Raw genomic sequence first — 20344 nt, 5'->3', positions numbered from 1 at the left:
GATGAGGGTGAGAGAGGAGAGAGAGGAAGGAGAGTAAGGAGAGGATGAGGATGAGGAGAGGAGAGCAGAGGAAGGAGAGGATAAGGGACGGACACCTGCTGCTGTGCTTTTCTCGAGCGGGCAGACGGATGGATTTAGTACCGGGTGGGAAGTCCACCCAGTACTAAAGGCCACCCTTTAGTACCAGGTGGAGGCTCCACCCGGTACTAAAGGGGGTCAGGGGGGCTCCTCGGAGACTATCCGTTAGGTCCGGTACTAATGCTCACATTAGTACTGGGTCAAAATGCAACCGGTACTAAGTCTTAGGATGAAAGATCATTTCTCTAGTAGTGAAGCACAGGGAGCAGGAGGAGGTGCGCAACAAGGAGTTGCTCCAGCGGAGGTGGGAAGCCCACATGTCCGCCATGGACGCCATTCGCGGCTACAATCACAAGCTCAAGTGCCCCACCTTCACCCAGTTCTACTTCGCCAACCTCAGCACATTCGACCTCGACGAGGAGTGTGAGTACATCCATGATTCATCATCTAGAGCAGCTTCTCTGATGGAGTAGCTTCTCTAATGGAGCTGAAGCCATTTTGAGCCTCTGATTCACAATGTGGCATCTCTCTTCTAAGGCCTGGTTTGGGAGGACTTCTCCTAAAATGGCTTCACCGGTGAAGCCAAAGCTGGTGAAGCTAAAGGCTCGTTTGGCAGGCTGTGGTTGTGGCTGAAACGGCTCCGGCTATGACTCCTCTAGTGGAGCAGCTTCTCTGATGGAGCTGAAGCCGTTTTAGGCTCTCTGATTCCTTAGATGTGAAATCACAACGCAAGCTTCCACTCTAATCAACCAAAGTGTAGTATATTGGAAGAAGACAAGTAGCAAGACAGACCAACATATGAATCCGCACAGCTGCGCCTCATGAACAAAGCACTTTAACATTTGTGATTAATCTGGTTATTCATTCTTTGGTTTTCTTCCAGTTTAACAACTCATCATTCTAGATTACTGAATTGGTGACAAGGGAAGAGCAAGATTGTTGTGTTTCAAAATGACCTTGTCCCTTGGACAATTGAACCGCTGGGGATGAAAAGGACAAGGATTTGAGACAAGTCAAGATGTTTAAAATGATCACCGATTTAGCACTTTATTTGCACGCTGCTCCAAGCTCAGCTGCGAGCAGAAGAAATTAAAACAATGGCTTGCAATATGGTCTGAATGTGCATTTCTATTCTACAAGTATATATAGATAACTTTTCACAAGAGACAAACATGCATCGCCAAGTTTGCCTATAACTTAAGTGAGTAACTATACATGGCTGCAATGATTCTGGAAGAGTTACTATGGAAAATATTATATAATCCTTCATTTTTTAATACCTCACATTGCATAGTCTTGGAAAAGCTGATGGAATCATGTTTTCCATCAATTGTTTGGCCGGAATTGCATGAATGCATGCATGCTTTTCATTGTCGTAAGTCGTAACCCCATTCCGATGCATGCAGCTAGAATGATGATAGGTAGGTTTTGTCCGGTGGAATAATTAGTCCACGAATATGTTTGAAATTTGCAGAATCATATACTCATTCGTCGGATGTGAACATAACAGAGTCTTGAATGACTGGCAACACTGGCGGCTTTGAGAGCCATCCTTTGCAATATATAAGTATAGCACAAACTCTGCTCAAGCTAGCTTTGTGTAGATACGCATTGTTGTTGCATTTTCGAGAAAATTCCCTATTTAACACTAATAAAATGAGTGGTTGCTTTCTTGACCCCCACCTTCCCTATTTGACATTAAGTTTAAGCGGTTGGATTTTCCATCCAATACCCATTAACTGCCATGTGAAAACACAAATTTACAAAGAACCATGCTCATGGAAAACAACCATTCCCCTACCCTACCGTCCCCGCTGCAGATTGCCACCGCGGCTTGCAGCTCGACTGGCCGAGCAAAAAGGTGAAAAACTGATCCGTATGCAATCTCCAAACCACAGAAAAAAAAAGAAAAAAGTATGCAATCTCCGATCAATCCAAAACCACAGCATCATCTCTCTGCTCATGGCCAGCATCCGCCCCCACGCCAAATTCGGCCAGCAGCTCACAATTCCAGCCAGAAGCTCGCAATTCCGCCCGGCGGCCTGCGATTCAGGCCAGCAGCACACGATTCCGGCCAGCAGCTCGCAAATCCGGCCACTCCTTTGCCACCGCCTATAGCTCGAGACTACGGCCAGAAACTACAATGCCTCCGTCAGTCACTGCTGCTAGCGGCCTGAGCCTCTGCTCACGCCGACTCCGACCGCCAAGTTTGTGCCTCCGCGCACGCAAGCTCCGGCTGCCCTCACGCCCGCTTCGCTCGCTCGAGTTCGCAGCTGCTCCGTGCGTGCGCACGCGAGAGAGAGGACGACGGCGCTGATGTCGTCCAAGTGGGACCATGTGCCCTCCCGGAAGACGCACGCCCCTGCTTCTGCTTGCCTGCTCGAGGAAGCGGCATGGCCCTTGGGCTGACGATGAGGAAAAGGATAAGCGCGGCAAGAGGGTGGCTCAGCTGACGATGCAAGGGCTATGGAGGCGGAGATCAGGATGAATAGGATGGCATAGAGCATCTGCGCCGAGCGGCGGCGCACGTTGAGGTTCACGCGATCAGAGCCGTTGTTGCTGCTGCTCGTGTTGAAGTCAACGACACTGCCTCGGTAGCTCAAATTGTGGCCGATGATGTCTCACGCGCTAATCTTGATGACCACAAGGTCAAATTTGTCATTTCACGTGGCAGTTAACAGACATTGGATGGAAAAATGAACAAAATGTCAGGAATGAAAATTGAATCCAGTGTCAAATAGAGGAGGCTGAACTTTTGAAGGCCAAAAAAGGAATCACTAATTTTACTAGTGTTAAATAGGGAATTGTCTCTAGTTGCTACTAGTAGTTGTTGAGAGATGCATCTTAATTTCAGTCTAGCAATCAAAGATTTTCCTCGTTACTTGCTCGGTTTCAATCAATAATTAGTTTACTGATGTACATCATCAGCGTCTGTTGGGTGCTTTGTTTTCTGATTTTCATAAAGCTTGACCTGCCTAGGTAGCAAATCTGAGTAGATGAGAGATTCTCTCCTGCATCTCGTCTCATGTGGGTTGTTGCCATAATGTCATCAGATAGTTTCAAATACACACTGCAAACAAATTGAAGTAATCTTTGTATAGGTTTAATTCTACAATTTGAAAACACTTGACTACTTGAGCAAATCAATGGGAATAAAATGCTTTGGTTACTACTTGCTAGCCTTGCCTCCATGCACAGCTTATTCTTGCTTGGCTAGAGAAAGTGGCATTCATGTGTTTGTCTGATGAACGTGGGTTGGATAGCAAAAAATTGCTTGCAACGCAGGAAAAAAGAACATGAGATGCTCCCCCAAAAGTGATTTTGAGACTCAAAATCTTGGCAACAGGAGAAGCCTCAACCACCATCTACACCTCGCTCATCATAAGACAATATCAATCACAGAACACCTTAAAACCACCTCTTAACCGTTACAGTAGAAAGAAATTCTACCTACAAAGTTCTAGAATTTCATACATGATAAATAAGGGTTCATCTTGCTCAGAGTTGTTCACGTCAGCATCTCCAGCGCATCCCAACTCTAGCTCAGTCAATAACAACCATCACCAAAGACGATTCTCAATCACAGCTGCAATTATATCCTTCAGTGTTCCCTGCGAAGTTCAAAGTTATTACCGCATCAGGCATATGTTGTCACCAGACTATGACATCAATTATTTCAACAAGAAACTACCAGAGTGATATGAATAGCACTCATTTCACCAAGGATCAAATGTTAAAATTTCACTGACCATAGGAGTTTGGAAAACTAAAATCAACCGTAACCCATACTGTGGTTGTGCTGGTTCAGCACGCACTTATTTGGAGACTTGAGACCATAAATCCATTTGCGAAAACAGTCACACAAAGTGAATTTCCCAATCTTACCTGAGAATGATCTTTCAGACCAAGAGAGATCACCATCGACCGTGCTGAGCCACTGCCACTACAGAAATGAATGTACAATGCAGTGTAAGTTCTCAATATATACTATTTCTTTGTATATCTGATAGTATGAAAATGGTGTAACTATCGTAAGCCAAAGGAATTGTTAAGAGTGGTGTTAGGAATATTAACTAAATTTTGTGATACTAGAAGCACAGAAGTTACATGGAGAACACATACTAAAACAATTATAATCAAGGAGCCTTCTTGCTGGAGAATATTTGCATAGATGTCCAACAACAGTATAAAAGAGGAGGTCCTTCTGCTGACTATTTTCAAATGGTAATCATTACTTCAACTAATAATAGACGGGTATAGACATGGTCTGGCATGCAGCATAGATAGGGTCATAAATTGTGTGGAGTTTGTGATGAAAATTAAACGTACATATGAAAAATGTTATTCAAAGATGTGGAGACAGAAAAAAAACAACACGGCAGAAGCAGATGGTGAGGGAAGCAAACCTTATGTGCTCAATAAGTTGGTGTGCACAAGCAAGTAGGAGGGGCTGCAGTCACAAAATTTTGTACAGTTGTTAGTCCGTGCATGTTCAGACGATATTTTGATGGCTGATGGTCTGATGATCTTACCTCATCTCTCTTCCCAAAAAGAACATTCACGTTATAGGTTGGGTCCGAGAAAACACTTTCATCTTTCCTATGGAGAGGGATTAAAGCTTAATAAAAAAAATACAGTACAGAAGTTTCAAGGTAAAAGGAAAAAAAGCAGTGACTTCCTATATTTAACATGTCATATATAAGGCCAACATTCTTAAGCTATAAATGTCCAGAGACCCTAACTTTCCACCTACTGTAGAAATGTCATTCAATAAGGTCTTGCAACTAGTCAGGTAGTAACTAGTAAGATGCTTTGTGCAGTAAAAAAGGCATTATCTTGCATAAAGATTTAGGCATATGAACAATCTGGAAGTTATGACCTGATATGCATGAGGCTTAAGTGTTTTGAAGATTTTACTTCTAAATGGTCGGGTCAGTGAAATAATATGTGGAGGGAGCTTGAGTACTCTTTCGAAATGATAACAAAATTGCAATTTCAAAACAATGCGAAGGAAATAGCATGGAGGAAGCTACTTTGTGTAGAACTGATAATGCAAATAACAAAAATAAATTTGACATGTTCAGGAGAATGAATTTGCTTAAGAATAGAAAGCATACTTGGCAGCCAGTATGGTTCCCATGCAGCCAATTTGTGTCACAATCACCTGTGGATTTAAGATGAACATCCTTGTCACGTGAATCAGGACTCAACTGAATTAAGAACTAAACCTGCAACTTACCAGAAAGGTATCTTCATATTTACTGATAACAATGTCTGTCTTATTACCCTAGAGAACGCAAAAGGGGAAAAGGAATAATCAAGTTATCATCATAGTCAGAAATCTCCAAGAAAGCAAATCATACTCTCTCCAATACCAAACCATACTAATAATAGAACAAACCATCATGTTCAACTCTAATATACATTTATCGTCTTCACTTAATCTGACTAAATTACATACCATATGTAATATTGCTCAGCTGGACAGGTACCTTGACGTCTAACGAGAGGGATCGATGCTGCACGGGGAAGTGAGCACCGGATTGCGCAGAGTTCATTGGCACCTCCATCTACCCAATCAGCAGAGCTGCACATCACAACCTCTAAATCATTAGCATACCACGCTTAACACAGCATCCACAAAGTAGCGCGTCTTAGCACGCGCCTTTCACGAACACAAATTGCACAGACGCACAAGCGTTATCGAAAATCGAACACAAAATTTGCACAAACGCACAAGTGTTATCAGAAAAATTTTCACGAACACAAATCTTGCACGCTGAAGATCAAGAGACAAATAGAACTACAGGGAGAACGGACGGATGCTTTGGGTTGGATCAGGAGTCTCTAGAGGAAGAAAAAAGACTTGGATTCGCCTGATTAGGAGCAGAATCAACTAATGGAGCAAGCTAGGTTTACTAATAACTCACCAACGCGAGGGGAAATCAATCCGATTCGGATATTTTTCCAGCCCGCTCTCAAGCTGGTTTGGCACCAGCGCAAGGCAACTAAAGAGGAGGACAACAACGAGAGAAGACATCGGAATCGCTTGCGTGTGCGCCGTCACCAGGGAGAGGAAGAAGGGGGACCTTGGTGGCGGGGCCGGGCGGTGGAGAAGCGGAGCGAAGGCCAACAGCGCTGGACAAAGCAGGCCGTTATAGAGAAGATGGGCAATAGGGGATGGATTCAGCCCAATGTCCGTCTTCTTTCATAGAGAAATGGGATGGCTGCGTTTGCAAATCAGGCTGCGATGGTGTACAATTTTTTCGGTTAGCTCTCTTAATCACACACCACACAGTGACCATATACAACTACTCTATATCACAATGTGGCATATCTCTTCTAAGGCCCGGTTTGGGAGGGCTTCTCCTAAAACGGCTTCACCGGTGAAGCCAAACTCGGTGAAGCTAAGGGCTCATTTCGCAGGCTGTGGTTGTGGCTGAAACAGCTCCGGCTGTGGCTCGTCTGGTGGAGCAGCTTCTCTGATGGAGCTGAAGCCGTTTCGAGCTCTCTGATTCCTTAGATGTGAAATCACAACGCAAGCTTCCACTCTAATCAACTAAAGTGTAGTATATTGGAAGAAGACAAGTAGCAAGACAAACCAACATATGAATCCGCATAGCTGCGCCTCATGAACAAAGCACTTCAACATTTGTGATTAATATGGTTATTAATTCTTTGGTTTTCTTCCAGTTTAACAACTCATCATTCTAGATTACTAAATTGGTGACAAGGGAAGAGCAAGATTGTTGTGTTTCAAAATGGCCTTGTCCCTCGGACAATTGAACCGCTGGGGATGAAAAGGACAAGGATTTGAGACAAGTCAAGATGTTTAAAATGATCACCGATTTAGCACTTTATTTGCACGCTGCTCCAAGCTCAGCTGCGAGCAGAAGAAATTAAAACAATGGCTTGCAATATGGTCTGAATGTGCATTTCTATTCTACAAGTATATATAGATAACTTTTCACAAGAGACAAACATGCATCGCCAAGTTTGCCTATAACTTAAGTGAGTAACTATACATGGCTACAATGATTCTGGAAGAGTTACTATGCAAAATATTATATAATCCTTCATTTTTTAATACCTCACATTGCATAGTCTTGGAAAAGCTGATGGAATCATGTTTTCCATCAATTGTTTGGCTGGAATTGCATGCATGCATGCATGCATGCTTTTCATTGTCGTAAGTCGTAACCCCATTCCGATGCATGTAGCTAGAATGATGATAGGTTGGTTTTGTCCGGTGGAAGAATTAGTCCACAATTGTGTTTGAAATTTGTGGGATCCATATGCTCATTCGTTGGATGTGAACAGAACAGTTACATACACAAGTCTTGAACGACTGGCAGCACTGTGGCGGCTTTTAGAGCCATCCTTTGCAATATATAAGTATAGCACAAACTCTTCTCAAGCTAGCTTTGTGTAGATACGCATTGGTTATGCATTTTAGAGGTGCACAAATGCTCTATGCAAGCTTGGACATGAAGATTTGTTTTCCTCTTCTACTTCCAATTTTTCAACAAGTAACAATAGTAATTTGGAATATTGGAGGAAGACAAATGCCAAGCCGCCACTTGAAAACATGAACATGAACCACCAGTTGCACGCTTCCCGGAGCTAGAGTTCACGATGAAGGAGCTCCTTGTGGGGGCTTGATGCTCGACGAATCGCTGATGATGGGGGAGATGACAACAATTCAGGCGGAGAGAACTACGGCCAGGCAGGTGGCGCGCAGCAAGAGCCACCAGCTGCGCTTAGTTGCTTGTGCACGCCAACTTATTGCGCTTAGTTTCTAATTTTCACAAAGCTTGACCTGCCTAGGTAGCAAATCTGAGTAGATGAGAGATTCTCTTCTGCATCTCGTCTCATGTGGGTGGTTGCCATAATGTCATCAAATAGTTTCAAATACACACTGCAGATAAATTGAAGTAATCTTTGTATAGGTTTAATTCTACAATTTGAAAACACTTGACTACTTGAGCAAATCAATGGGAATAAAATGCTTTTGTTACTACTTGCTAGCCTTGCCTCCATGCACAGCTTATTCTTGCTTGGCTAGAGAAAGTGGCATTCAAGTGTTTGTCTGATGAATGTGAGTTGGATAGCAAAAAATTGCTTGCAACGCGGGAATAAAGAACATGAAATGCTCCCGCAAAAGTGATTTTGAGACTCAAAATCTTGGCAATAGGAGAAGCCTCAACCACCATCCCCACCTCGCTCATCATAAGACAATATCAACTTAAAACTACCTCTTAACCGTTGAAGTAGAAAAATTCTACCTACAAAGTTGAAAGAGCAGATGACAAGGGTAAAACGTAAGGGATATTTTCCTTCGTTATTTATAACTACAGCACAGTAACAATAGCGGGAATAAAGGAATATTCAGGTTTAATGTACCCGAAGATTTCACACCTGATTGGCAATTACCATTATTTTCGGAGGAGATAAGGTTACATGGATGGTCACATTGACCAAAGTTGACCCTTATACCCACCAAACTAGTCGTGTAACGGCTCGAGGGCTGTGCGTCATGTGCCCATCGGCTAAAAAGTTTTCTCTAGATTGTAAGAGAAAAAAGAGATGCAAATTACATACTGACCCTCAGCTTGATTCTTCGATTCACCCTAATGCTCAAGGGCTACTCCATATGGAGTGCTTTTTATCGCACTTCAATATAAAAATTCAAGAATGAACGATTCAAGACCAAGTTAAATAAGGCTTGAGCACATTCTAGCCACATGACAGTGCTCGGGTACATTTGAAGACTCAACACGATGAAGTACTCAAAGAACATCAAAACTAGTTGGTGAGATCTATAAAAGTACTCCGAACTGCTGCATTTAACTAAAAAGTAATCGGAGGCTTGTCGTACATACATCTATAGGCCTACCAGAAGGTTTGGACAGTCCTTGATGCAAGGCTGGACACCGAGACGTGTCTGACATGGTGGCTACAGTGCAGGACGGCGTAGTCTACGTGGCAGGACAGGATCTAGTCGAGGATTGGGAAAACTACTCGTAGCAATTACAGTAGGACTCACCTCGTCGAATCCGACTAGTATTCTTGTAAATCAACCAACCTGTAAACCTACCCCCGACAATATGAGGCAGGGACCCCTCCAAAGCAATTCAATTCAACCAACACACAGGACGTACGGTATTACGCAATCTAGCAGCCCGAACCTGTCTAAATCGTGTTTGTGTTCACCTTCGAGTTCTTGATCTAGGCGAACCCCACAAACCAAACACTACCTCGAGCACCCCTCGATAGGTTGTCGAGTCTAAACACCGACACATCGCTACCTAATATTAAAGTGCGGTTGTTTCTTCCAATCGTCGTGATTGTCTTGCAAAAAAGTCCCTCAACTTTTTCATAATTGACCCGCAGTCCTTGGAATAGTTCTTGATGATTTTGAAAAAAGGTCCCCAAGCTTTACTGCAATTAACCCGAGGTCCAGTCTTTCCTCCTGTTCTTTTGTCCCGCCCACACAACGTGCTTGCCGGCGGCAGCGGGGGACGGGCGCCACCGCTCCGTCACTCGCGTGGCCAACCCTCCCCGCTCACCACGCACTACTGCCGCTTGCTTGGCAGGCAGCTGCTCCCTCGGGCTGCATGCCTTACCCGCCACCTGGACCTAAGGGGTGAAGGAGAGGAGGAAGGGGAAAGGAAGCAAGGAGCCGAGTGCCTCCTTGCAGTCAACCAAGTAGCAGCAATCAGCAGGCAACGCAAACAGGGGCGGAGGTCGGGACCTCACACCCCGCTCAATGACGTCCATCCCCTTCACATCCGGAACTAAGACCTCTACATCTAGCAATTGGAGGCTCAATTTTGCACTTGATTGGAACAATTTGGAGTGGATTATAGAAGGGAAGTAGATGGAAATGAGAAGAAGAGGACGCACTCTTGCTCATGACGGCCAAAAGCGCGGTGGCCTAGCACTCGAAGCGGGAATGAGGCTAGGCACGGGAAGGATGAGCAGTTGCCTAAGCGATGGTGAGGACGACAAGATGCGCAGCACCTGAGCGACGGTGAGGATGGGGCAAGATGCGGGTGGCACCGATGGACGAAGAGGCAACGACTAGCTGGATAACAATGAGTACAAGGGAAATCAAATGAATGGATAGATCAAAGGTCAAACAGTGAATTTTTTTAATTTCAATGTGTGGGTCCCACATAATAAACATATGGCATCAAACCACCCACAAATATCTTCTACTACTATATTTGCAAAGAGAGGACTACAAGGGACAATACACCAACATATTCGGAAGCGACACTAACATATTAGGAACAAGCGAGCAAGGACCCGTATTTCTGCTAGTATAATATAAGAAAGTAGACAAACTTTCTTGCACTCAAATTTGTAAATATGCATCAGCAAAGTTTACTTCATTATTTAAGATATCGAACAAGAAGTGCGCAAATACGAAATACAAAATCAAATAATGAGGGAGAGGTGTTACACAATGCAAACAAGTTGAGACAATTTCTATCATTTGGAGACATCGACCTTGAACTTTGCTTGGAAGAACCTCGTGAACTCCACTACCTTGTTCGTGTCCGGCAGGCCGCGCCTGGCGGCGGGGTGCGCGGCGAACCGGTGGCTCCACCTGTCCATCAGCGGCGTGGTGGACGCGTCGATAGGGAGAGCCCGTGGTGGCGCCCGCAGGCCCTAAGCGCCGACAGGAAGTAGCCGAGCGCTAGGTCAAGGAACCCCGGCACCACGTCGCTACCGGAGAAGAAACCCACGCCGCTGCTGCAATCCGTGAACGCCCCCTCCAGCAGCCGCAGTGCCGCGCGGGCATCGCCGGTCGCTTGCACGTGTGTTTCCGATGTCGGACCCAAGGAGACGGCGTCTATCGCTAGCCATAACTTCCACAACACACATGCCATTGCCGGTGAACAAGTGTCGCCAGATGTGCTATCTGAAATCGTTGTAGACGTTATTACCCTGTCGTCGATGTAGGCGGTCCAGAAACGGTGCATGGCACGCTCGTAGGGGTCCTCCGGCAGGAGCAGGGCAGCAGCCTCGCCTTCGCCTCCTGCGCCACCGCCGGCCTGCGCGACGTCCTCGACGTACTGGACGATGACGACAGACTCGCAAATGGCGAAGCCATCGAGGAGGAGCAGGACGGGTATCTTGCCATAGGCGGGGTTGGCGGTGAGGAGCCTGTCGCTCTTGCGAGGCTCCAGCGGCTCGTCCATGAGCTCGTACGCCACGCTGCGCAGCTCCAGCGCCAGCCGTGCCCGCGCTATGGACAGGCTCAACTTCCCACCCAGAACCCTCACTATCGTCCTGCTAGCCGTCATCGACGATGACGGCGATGAGGTGACGAGATCGATGCAGGCCGACCGGCCGGCTGCAGGTCTCGACGTGGCGGAGTTCGTGCGTCAATCTCGCTTGCCTTTGTTCAGTAGCCGGCTTGCGCCAAAAATTTAAACGAGCAGCGCGCGGCTGACCGGAGCGGCAAGTCATGTCGGTGTCATTGACTGGCCGGTGTTGGGCTCGTGCGGGTTGGTGGCTTAATGCGAGCTAATTGATGTTGGTGCATCCAAGTCCAGTTCGCGCGCGTGCGTCACGTTATTTGGCTTGTGGTTACTATGTTTTGCCCGTTCGTTTTTTTTTCAAATAAAAGTTGCGCACAACTGATGTAAAAAGAGCTTATACCTTTTCTTTTGAAATAATCAAGCTAAATTTAGGCCCCGTTTCGTAGGGCTTACCTTGGTTTCGGTGTCACATGTTTTGCGCAAAACAAGACACCGTAACGAGAAGTTGTTTTATAAGCCGAGCCTAAAATAACCACTATTTCTAGACCCCCTTTGGCAGGACTCCGGAAGGTGCTTCTCCACCGGCTCCACCCGAAGCTCTGCCAAAGGGTAGAAGAGCAAACGGCTTGAACGATGAAGCCCCTCGAAACCCACTGAGATAAGCCATTCCACGGAGCGGAAGCCCAAAAATGTGGCTCCCCGTAGCTCCTCCCTGTTTTTGCCATCCCTGTCCTCAGGAGGGACCCGCAGGTAGAGCAAGGACGGCGCGAGGCAGCCAGTAGTGGTAGGCAGGGACAGTGCGAAGCAGCCAACAGCGGAAGCGAGGAAGGAAGGCGGCGGAAGCGCGGTGGAGATGCAGCACAGTAGGGGAGCAGTAGGGTAGCAGCAAATCCGATCCCTACGAGGGGGACTAACCTAGAGTAACGGTGGCGGCCGCCATGTGTGTAGTCTGCCGGCCCTGCCGCTGGCACGCAACCTCCCTCCACACCTCAGCTGCTAGTGTAGCAGAAGCAAGTTGCAGCGCAACAGCAAAGATGGCCGAGGCCTAGCCATTAGCAGCGGAGGTAGAAAAGAGATGAAGGAAGGTAACGGCCAAACGGATAAGGTCAAGGAAGAACGAATGACCAGTAGAAAAGAGAGAGAAAAAGAAAAAGGCGTGTAAAAAAGAGATGGATCGGATAATAAGTGAAGGGGGTAAAAGGAAAATGAAATGGGAATGAAAAAGAAAAAATTAGTAAGGGTATTATTAGTATATAACAAAATAATTATTTGTTAATATATAATGATATTCATTAATATTTTTATCACATACAACACTGAAATTCTAAACAAGAGAGAAATCATGGGCATATTGGACATTTGACATCTTTCATCTATTCATGAAAAGTAGAAGAAGTTGTTTTGCCAAATGTTTTCCAAAACAGCTTCAGCTCCATCAGAGAAGTTGTTCCACTAGAGGAGCCATAGCCGGAGCTGTTTCCGCCACAACCACAACCCTGCCAAACGAGCCCTTAGCTTCACCAGCTTTGACTTCACCGGTGAAGCCGTTTTGGGAGAATCCCTCCCAAACCGAGCCTTAGAAGAGAGATGCCACATTGTGATATAGAGTAGTTGTATGTGGTCACTGTGTGGTGTGTGATTAAGAGAGCCAACCGAAAAAACTGTACACTATCGTAACCAAATTTGCAAACACGACCATCCTATTTCTCCATGAAAGAAGACGAACATTGGGCTGAATCCGTCCACTACAGCCCATCTTCTCTATAACGGCCTGCTCCATCTAGCGTCGTCAACCCTCTCTCTACTTCTCCACCGCCCGACCCCGCCACCAAGGTCCCCATTCTTCCTCTCCCCGACGACGGCGCACGCACAAGCGATTCCGATGTCTTCTCTCGTCGCCATCCTCCTCTTTAGTCGCCCTGCACTGGTGCCAAACTAGCTTGGAAGCGGGCTGGAAATATATCCGTATCAGATTGATTTCCCCTAGCGTTGGTGAGTTATTAGTAAACCTAGCTTGCTCCATTAGTTGGTTCTGCTCCTAATCAGACGAATCCAAGTCTTTTTTCTTCCTCCAGAGGCTCCTGATCCACCCCAAGCCATCTGTCCGTTCCCCCTGTGGTTCTATTTGTCTCTTGGTCTTCTTCAGCGCGCAAGATTTGTGTTCATGAAAAAATTTCTGATAACACTTGTGCGTCTGTGCAAAATTTGTGTTCGATTTTCCAATAATGCTTGTGCATCTTTGCAGTTTGTGTTCGTGAAAGGCGCGTGCTAAGACACGCTACTTTGTGGATGTTGTGTTAAGTGTGGTATGCTAATGATTTAGAGGTTGTGATGCGCAGCTCTGCTGATTGGGTAGATGGAGGTGCCAATGAACTCCGCGCAATCTGGTGCTCACTTCCCTGTGCAGCATCGATCCCTCTCGTTAGACATCAAGGTACCTATCTTGCTGAGCAATATTACATATGGTGTCTAATTTAGTCAGATTAAGTAAAGACGATAAATGTATATTAAAGTAGGACAGGATAGTTTGTTCTATTATTAGTATGGTTTGATATTGGAGAGAGTATGATTTGCTTTCTTGGAGATTTCTGACTACGATGATAACTTGATTATCCCTTTTTCCCTTCTGCGTTCTCTAGGGCAATAAGACAGACATCGTTATCAGTAAATATGAAGATATCTTTCTGGTAAGTTGCAGGTTCAGTTCTTATTCAGTTGAGTCCTAATTCACATGACAAGGATGTTCATCTTAAATCCACAGGTGATTGTGACACAAATTGGCTGCATGGGAACCATACTGGCTGCCAAGTATGCTTTCTATTCTTAAGCAAATTCATTCTCTTGAACATGTCAAATTTATTTTTGTTATTTGCATTATCAGTTCTGCACAAAGTAGCTTCCTCCATGCTATTTCCTTCTCATTGTTTTGAAATTGCAATTTTGTTATCATTTCAAAAGAGTACTCAAGCTCCCTCCACATATTATTTCACTGACCCGACCATCTAGAAGTAAAATATTCAAAACACTTCAGCCACATGCATATCAGGTCATAACTTCCAGATTGTTCATATGCCGAAATCTTTATGCAAGATAATGCCTTTTTTACTGCACAAAGTATCTTACTAGTTACCACCTGACTAGTTGCAAGACCTTATTGAATGACATTTCTACAGTAGGTGGAAAGTTAGGGTCTCTAGACATTTATAGTTAAGAATGTTGGCCTTATATATGACATGTTAAATATAGGAAGTCACTGCTTTTTTTCCTTTTACCTTGAAACTTCTGTACTGTATTTTTTTTATTAAGCTTTAATCCCTCTCCATAGGAAACATGGAAGTGTTTTCTCGGACCCAACCTATAATGTGAATGTTCTTTTTGGGAAGAGAGATGAGGTAAGATCATTAGACCATCAGCCATCAAAATATCATCTGAACATGCACGGACTAACAACCGTACAAAATTTTGTGACTGCAGAAAGAATGGGACACAGACAAGCACATCATATATGCCACTGAAAATCAGTCTGGTATAAAATTTAACTACCAGTATAGAGATCCTGTCTAGTTGCATCCTGGCCCACCCAATAAAAATCAGGCTACCGTCATAACAAACTGAAGTAAATGCATAGCTAGAGAAACATGTACAAAATCAGACACTAGTTTACACATCAATCCATACATCAATTCGATGGCCCCTTCAATGAACATGTATGAAAAGGCTGGAAGGGGAAGGAAGAACACACAAACCTAATAGATCCTCCTCCTGAATCCAATAGATGCAGGTCTTCTTCTCCCCCAAGGATGCTCTCAACTGAAGAAAGATACAACAGGAAACAACTCATGTATACATCTTTGCTACCATTGGCCAGATTTCATATCCATTGCTATACAGGGAAACAAGAAAGGGCTAGAGCAGAAAGAATAACACATACCCCTTACAGATCCGAGCCTTGTTGATTCGATTGATGTAGGTATTCTCCTCTGCAAGCCCCTCACGGATCTTGCCTTTCACGAAGAACCACGTGAAAACCTAGAACACGAGCAAGGGTTAGGGTTTGTTAAGGTTGGGGCGGAGAAGGAGAAAGAAGGGGAAAGGGCCGGACAGGGAGAGGGAGCGGGTGGTTCTCACCGGCGAGGATGCAGCAGAAGGGGTCGCCGGCTACCGCGGATATGTCGTCGTCGTGTGCGAGGCCAAGAGCTCGCGAGGAAGCAGCACGAGAGGGTGGCAAGGATGCAGGCAGAAGGAGCTGGAGCCGGCGCCGGCGCCGGCGGCGTCTCGAGGCCACGGGCTCGTGGGGAAGAAGCGCTCGGGGGCGAAGGGGTCGGGGGGAATCGGATAAGACCGACTACAAAGATGCTAACCTTGCCCCAATACTCTTTTCGAAAAAAATGAAAAAAACGAAATCCAACAGTTCATCAAAATTTTCCCTAATTTTTTAGCAACGTTAAAAAACAGCCTACCATCGCGTATATTTTAGCGTTGGCATTCCTCCCCCAATCCTGATTCCCGCACGCTCGCGCGTCCCTTCCGATGGGTCCAATATGATGACGTGGCCTGTTTTAAAATATTGGGGGCTATTTATTAGCGATTTGCTGTGGATTGATATGTTTTTAGGGAAAAAATTTTTTGGAAGAACCCCCAATACATAGTGTTGGGGAAGAATTTTTTAGAGTACTCTTGAAGTTGCTCTTAACGCCCAATGTCGAGCGCTATCGGTTGCGGTGGGATTTCTACTGGGCGTATTCGTTACCGTCGTGATCTGTTACGGGCTGCTCAAAACAAACGTCAGCTAACGCCACCTGTTTGCGGTGTGAACTCAGAAAAATCGCCGAAGCCTCCTAGAACCATACCAAAAAAGGGCCATCCAACGAGAACAAGGAAGAAGCCAGCACCAAATGCAATGGTACCGTGTCAAAATTACAGTAAGAAATAAGTATATACGAAGAAGGTGTTTGGTTTGCATATATGTAACGTAAACAGATTACGGGTCGTTAAACGATACCCGTACGCCTGTTTGTTTCGACCTCCTCCGCAATCCAATTACCTACAATCGGATACCAGGCAGCTTCCATCCCATTACACCGCTTCCTCCCCGGTATCACATCGATACCGCCTGTCCCCGAGACTGCTGCGACCCTCATCTTTCTCCGCCACCCCCATCTTGCGCAGCGCGAAGGGCGCCGTCGCTGGCTCATCCTCCATCTCCCGAACGCGATGCCGGTGGCTACTACATCCCCTTGTCCCTTCCATCTCCCATCCTTATCTCGAACCCTCTTCTCTTATAACCCTAGATTAGTTCTTTTGCAAGGCAATGGAGGAGAACAAGGAAAACTTAAGGATTTCCCGAGGGGATCTGTAAGGGGAAGAGAAGGATCTACAGGGGGAGAGGAAGAGAAGGACGGCAAAACGACCAGGAGGCCGAAGATACTCGCACACCTTTCTTGACACAGGTTGGTCGTGGCCTCCTTGATCTATCCTCTACTTATTGTTTGGTCAAATTCTTTTTGCCAATTGCACCATTAGCTTGCTTGATATGAGATTTGGGTGAAGTGATTGAGATGGATTTGTGTATTGTACGGTAAGCATGTTGAATTTTGGGTTCATATCATGCATGTTTATCTCCACCTCGTTATTTTTTTTGTTAGCATCTGATGCCACTCAAATTTGTAACGTCTACCAGTGGGTAATATAGATTGAGAAGAGCAGGCGAGTGCCATCTTGTATTGTATTTTCTGTCAATTGATAATCTTATTCTAGAGTAGTAAGCATAGTGCAATCTCTTTTTGTAGTCCAGTATTCCTTTCTATTTGCTGCCAACTTATGAAGCACGGGTTTTTTAGCTAGTGCTAACTTAATTTAGCATCCTGTGTTTGTGTTTTTTAGCTAGGAATTATGAAGCACGGGTTTGCACTACAAGAATTTTAACTCCTAGTTTATGTTCATCTCAAAATAGTTTAATCATCACAACCTCACAAGATTAGTGCAAATCGATCCTTTATAATTTTACCTAATTGCTAGTATCGTTGCCTTCCTTTTTTGTCTCCATGCCATATTTGCCATCTCTTTATGGTTCTCAATATTCTAAAATTACGATGGTCCTTATTTGTTTCTGTGCGCCTATCCCTTTTGTCTATGATTGCGACAGCTTCTTTAGTCCATGATTGCAACGAAGCTTCCTTTATTCCTTTATGATTACTTAAATTTTGCACTGCCTCTAATTACTGCTTACAACACTTACATTAATTTAGTCACTCTGTTATGTTTTACTATCCTAATTCCTGAGTCATTATTATGTTCAGCTTACGTATTACCTTTTACCAGTTTTCCATCTATTGTTTGAGTTGGTTTTGCCAGCCACTATAGTAATCTGGGCACTGCACTTATAAGAGTAGCAGCTCAAACAAGTACATTAGAGAAAAACAATGTTTGTGAAGTAGAAAACATAAGAGTGCCAATAGGTTCTAGAATTAGGTTTAAATCTGTACTTATAACAAAGCCATGAATCAAAGAGAATTTTATTTTGGATGCCCTATTTGTTTACTTGCATTTTCTGTACATTTCTGTCATGTACAACAATATGGTTCGCCTTCCTTTATCCACAAGAACCCGAAGAAGGAACATGGCCCTTAGAAATATGATGACTTCCATCATTGTCATTTACTCTATATGTGATCACTCCTTGCAATGGCATATAAAAGGAGATGTTTAACAATTGAACAAATGATAAAAAAAACATAGAACAAAGGAATGTGCTGTTGAGCAACCTTATTCACAATAGTGATGCTGCTTGTATCAGCCAGTTTTGGATGGACAGAAGAACATTCTACACTTTGTGTGAAATACTTAGTGATGTTGGCAGGTTGAAAGCAACACAGAATATGTCTCTAGAGGAGATAGTGACTTAATTCCTATACACACTATCCCCATCATTTTAAGAATTCAACAATAAAAGAATTTTTCTTTCGAAGTGGTGAGACAGTTAGTAGACAATTCAACTTCTGTCTTGTAGCTGTTCTAAAGTTGCACCACTTGCTACTTAAGGCCCCTGAACCTATACTAGAGAATAGCATGGATGGTAAATAGAAATATTTTAAGGTAAATGACTTATCAAGCAGTTTTTCTTTTTAAGAAAAAAATCCTAATTAAAGAAGTAGTTTTGTGACATTCTTTTATTTGTTGTGTCTTCTGTTTCTAGAATTGTTTGGGAGTTTTAGATGGAACTCATATAAAGGTAAGAGTTCCAACTAGGCTGAAAGGAAGATATAGGTCAAGAAAAGGAGACATTGTGATGAATATTCTTGGTGTTTGTGCTCCTGACATGCAATTCATATATATATTATCTGGATGGGAGGGCTCAGCACATGATGGGCGTGTGCTTCGAGATGCTATTTCAAGACCAAATGGGTTGCGTGTTCTTCAAGGGTGTTACTACCTTGTTGATCCTAGTTATGCAAATGCAAATGAATTTCTAGCTCCATACCAAGGTCAAAGGTATCACTTGGGTGGTTGGACTGCACAAAATCCACCACACAGTGCGAAGGAATATTTTAATATGAGGCATGCTAGAGCAAGAAATATCATTGAGAGGTTTTTTGGAAGGCTTAAGGGTCGGTGGGGAATTTTGAGGTCGCCATCGTATTTTCCTATAAAAACTCAATGCCAAATAATAATGGCTCGTGCCCTTTTGCACAATTTAATTTTGCAAAGAATGTCTGTTGATCCAATAGAAATGGAGGAGGATGACTCATCAGGGGAATTATCAGGGAAAATTACAGAGGGGGAAATGAGTGAACTAGAATTTATCATGTGTGTGTCGACATCTAATGAGCGGGCTAGTTTTCGAGATGTTCTCGCTCAAGGGCTGTATAATAATTATAGTGCTTCTATTTCTCATTGAGGTTTGCTTTTTAGTTTCTGTTTCCATGTATAGTACTTGTAGTTTGTTTTACAATCCCTTCTAACATGTTATCATTTTGTGCAGCTATGGATTTATCTGAGAGCTCATCAACAACAATCCGTGGTAGGGGAAAGAATAAAAGGAAGTTGACTGTTGCTGAGGATGATGAATTGATTAAAGCCTTGCATGAGATATCTTTGGACCCAAGGTGGAAGGGTGAGGGAGGCTTTAAGAATGGATATTGTTCAGTGCTTGAGACTCATCTGACTGAAAAGTTACCTAACTGTGGAATATCTGTTGTTCCCCACATTGAGTCAAGAGTAAGGCATTTTAAAATAAAGTTCAGGGCACTGGAGGTAATGCTTAACAAAAATGGCTTCAACTGGGATGAGAATAGAAAGATGCTTCAATGTGAAAAAACACAGTATGAAGCACATTGCAACTAAACTTTACTTTAGTGTAGGTATTTCATTTCAACTTGCAATGCAAAGTGCATTCCTTTGTAGTATCATCATGAAGAGAAGGGCCTATATGGTGTTGCTTTCCCTTATTATGATTCATTGGCTGCCATATATAGGAGTGACATAGCTACTAGTGAAGGCGCAGAAGGGCTTAGTGAAGTAGTTGGAAACATAGAAAAAGAACTTGCAGTTGAAGGTGGTAATCATCAAGAGGAGGAGGAGGATAGGATGTCTAGAGAAACCCCTAGAAGCTCTAATGACTCAGCTTCATCAAGCTTGAAGAGGTAGAAGACATACAGGAAGGGAAAGGATCATGTATCTGCAACATCAAGTGACCCTATTTTGGATATGTTACATGAAGTCTAAGGTGATCTAAAGGGTGTGGCTACGAATATAGGAAAAATGGCAGCAGTGATGGAACGTGAGGTTGTTGTTCAAGAGAAAAATTCCAAAGAGGATCATCAGCAGAAGTTAAGAGAGAAGGCAACAACAGAGCTGCGCAAGCTTGGGTTCACAGGGAGCGAACAAGTTAAAGCTGCTAGTGTGTTTGTGAGAATTCCAGACCAAATGAGCATGTTGTTAAAGCTAGACGAGACGCTGAGGAGAGAATTTATCCTAAACATGCTTAGTGGTAT

The 20344-nt window shown here is 44.2% G+C and overlaps 3 protein-coding genes across 4 annotated transcripts; 1 reads left to right on the top strand and 2 right to left on the bottom strand.

Annotated features, from left to right (window-relative positions):
* Positions 1 to 3333: 3333 nt before the first annotated feature.
* On the bottom strand, positions 3334 to 15690 carry LOC101752750. Of its 2 annotated transcripts, XM_004973421.2 has the most exons (11): positions 15480 to 15690; positions 15283 to 15380; positions 15098 to 15161; positions 9985 to 10165; positions 5571 to 5665; positions 5318 to 5365; positions 5196 to 5242; positions 4611 to 4677; positions 4485 to 4528; positions 3964 to 4021; positions 3334 to 3689 (listed from the first exon to the last, which is right to left on the bottom strand). In XM_004973421.2, exons 5-11 carry the CDS (start codon positions 5646 to 5648, stop codon positions 3639 to 3641), a joined length of 393 nt encoding a protein of 130 aa, XP_004973478.1. In that variant the 5' UTR covers positions 5649 to 5665; positions 9985 to 10165; positions 15098 to 15161; positions 15283 to 15380; positions 15480 to 15690; the 3' UTR covers positions 3334 to 3638. The 2 variants fall into 2 exon arrangements, with proteins under 2 accessions (XP_004973478.1, XP_004973477.1); XM_004973420.2 differs by lacking the exon at positions 9985 to 10165 and having other exon boundaries at positions 15480 to 15689.
* On the bottom strand, positions 10172 to 15091 carry LOC101786893 (probable glutathione S-transferase BZ2). The gene has a single exon (XM_022827603.1). The coding sequence runs from the start codon at positions 11391 to 11393 to the stop codon at positions 10701 to 10703; it is 693 nt and encodes a 230-aa protein (XP_022683338.1). The 5' UTR covers positions 11394 to 15091; the 3' UTR covers positions 10172 to 10700.
* Positions 15691 to 19334: 3644 nt separating the features above from the next.
* Positions 19335 to 19997, top strand: LOC101770075. The gene is made up of 2 exons (XM_012847015.1): positions 19335 to 19689; positions 19753 to 19997. The coding sequence occupies exons 1-2, from the start codon at positions 19335 to 19337 to the stop codon at positions 19995 to 19997; spliced, it is 600 nt and encodes a 199-aa protein (XP_012702469.1).
* Positions 19998 to 20344: the final 347 nt, after the last annotated feature.

The sequence above is a fragment of the Setaria italica genome, chromosome VI, assembly GCF_000263155.2.
Source record: "Setaria italica strain Yugu1 chromosome VI, Setaria_italica_v2.0, whole genome shotgun sequence".
In the NCBI taxonomy this organism is placed as follows: Eukaryota; Viridiplantae; Streptophyta; class Magnoliopsida; order Poales; family Poaceae; genus Setaria; species Setaria italica.
The sequence above is the reverse complement of the archived record's forward strand: the minus strand, read 5'-3'. Positions and strand labels throughout refer to the sequence as shown.

Coding starts and splice junctions, on each gene's coding strand:
- LOC101770075 (XM_012847015.1), top strand. CDS start 19,335: ATGGATTTATCTGAGAGCTCATCAACAACAATCCGTGGTAGGGGAAAG. Junction 19,690..19,752: donor ACAGTATGAAGCACATTGCA/ACTAAACTTTAC, acceptor GCATTCCTTTGT/AGTATCATCATGAAGAGAAG.
- LOC101786893 (XM_022827603.1), bottom strand. CDS start 11,393: ATGACGGCTAGCAGGACGATAGTGAGGGTTCTGGGTGGGAAGTTGAGC.
- LOC101752750 (XM_004973421.2), bottom strand. CDS start 5,648: ATGGAGGTGCCAATGAACTCTGCGCAATCCGGTGCTCACTTCCCCGTG. Junction 4,678..5,195: donor GGAACCATACTGGCTGCCAA/GTATGCTTTCTA, acceptor CCCTCTCCATAG/GAAAGATGAAAGTGTTTTCT. Junction 4,529..4,610: donor TTTTTGGGAAGAGAGATGAG/GTAAGATCATCA, acceptor TTGTGACTGCAG/CCCCTCCTACTTGCTTGTGC.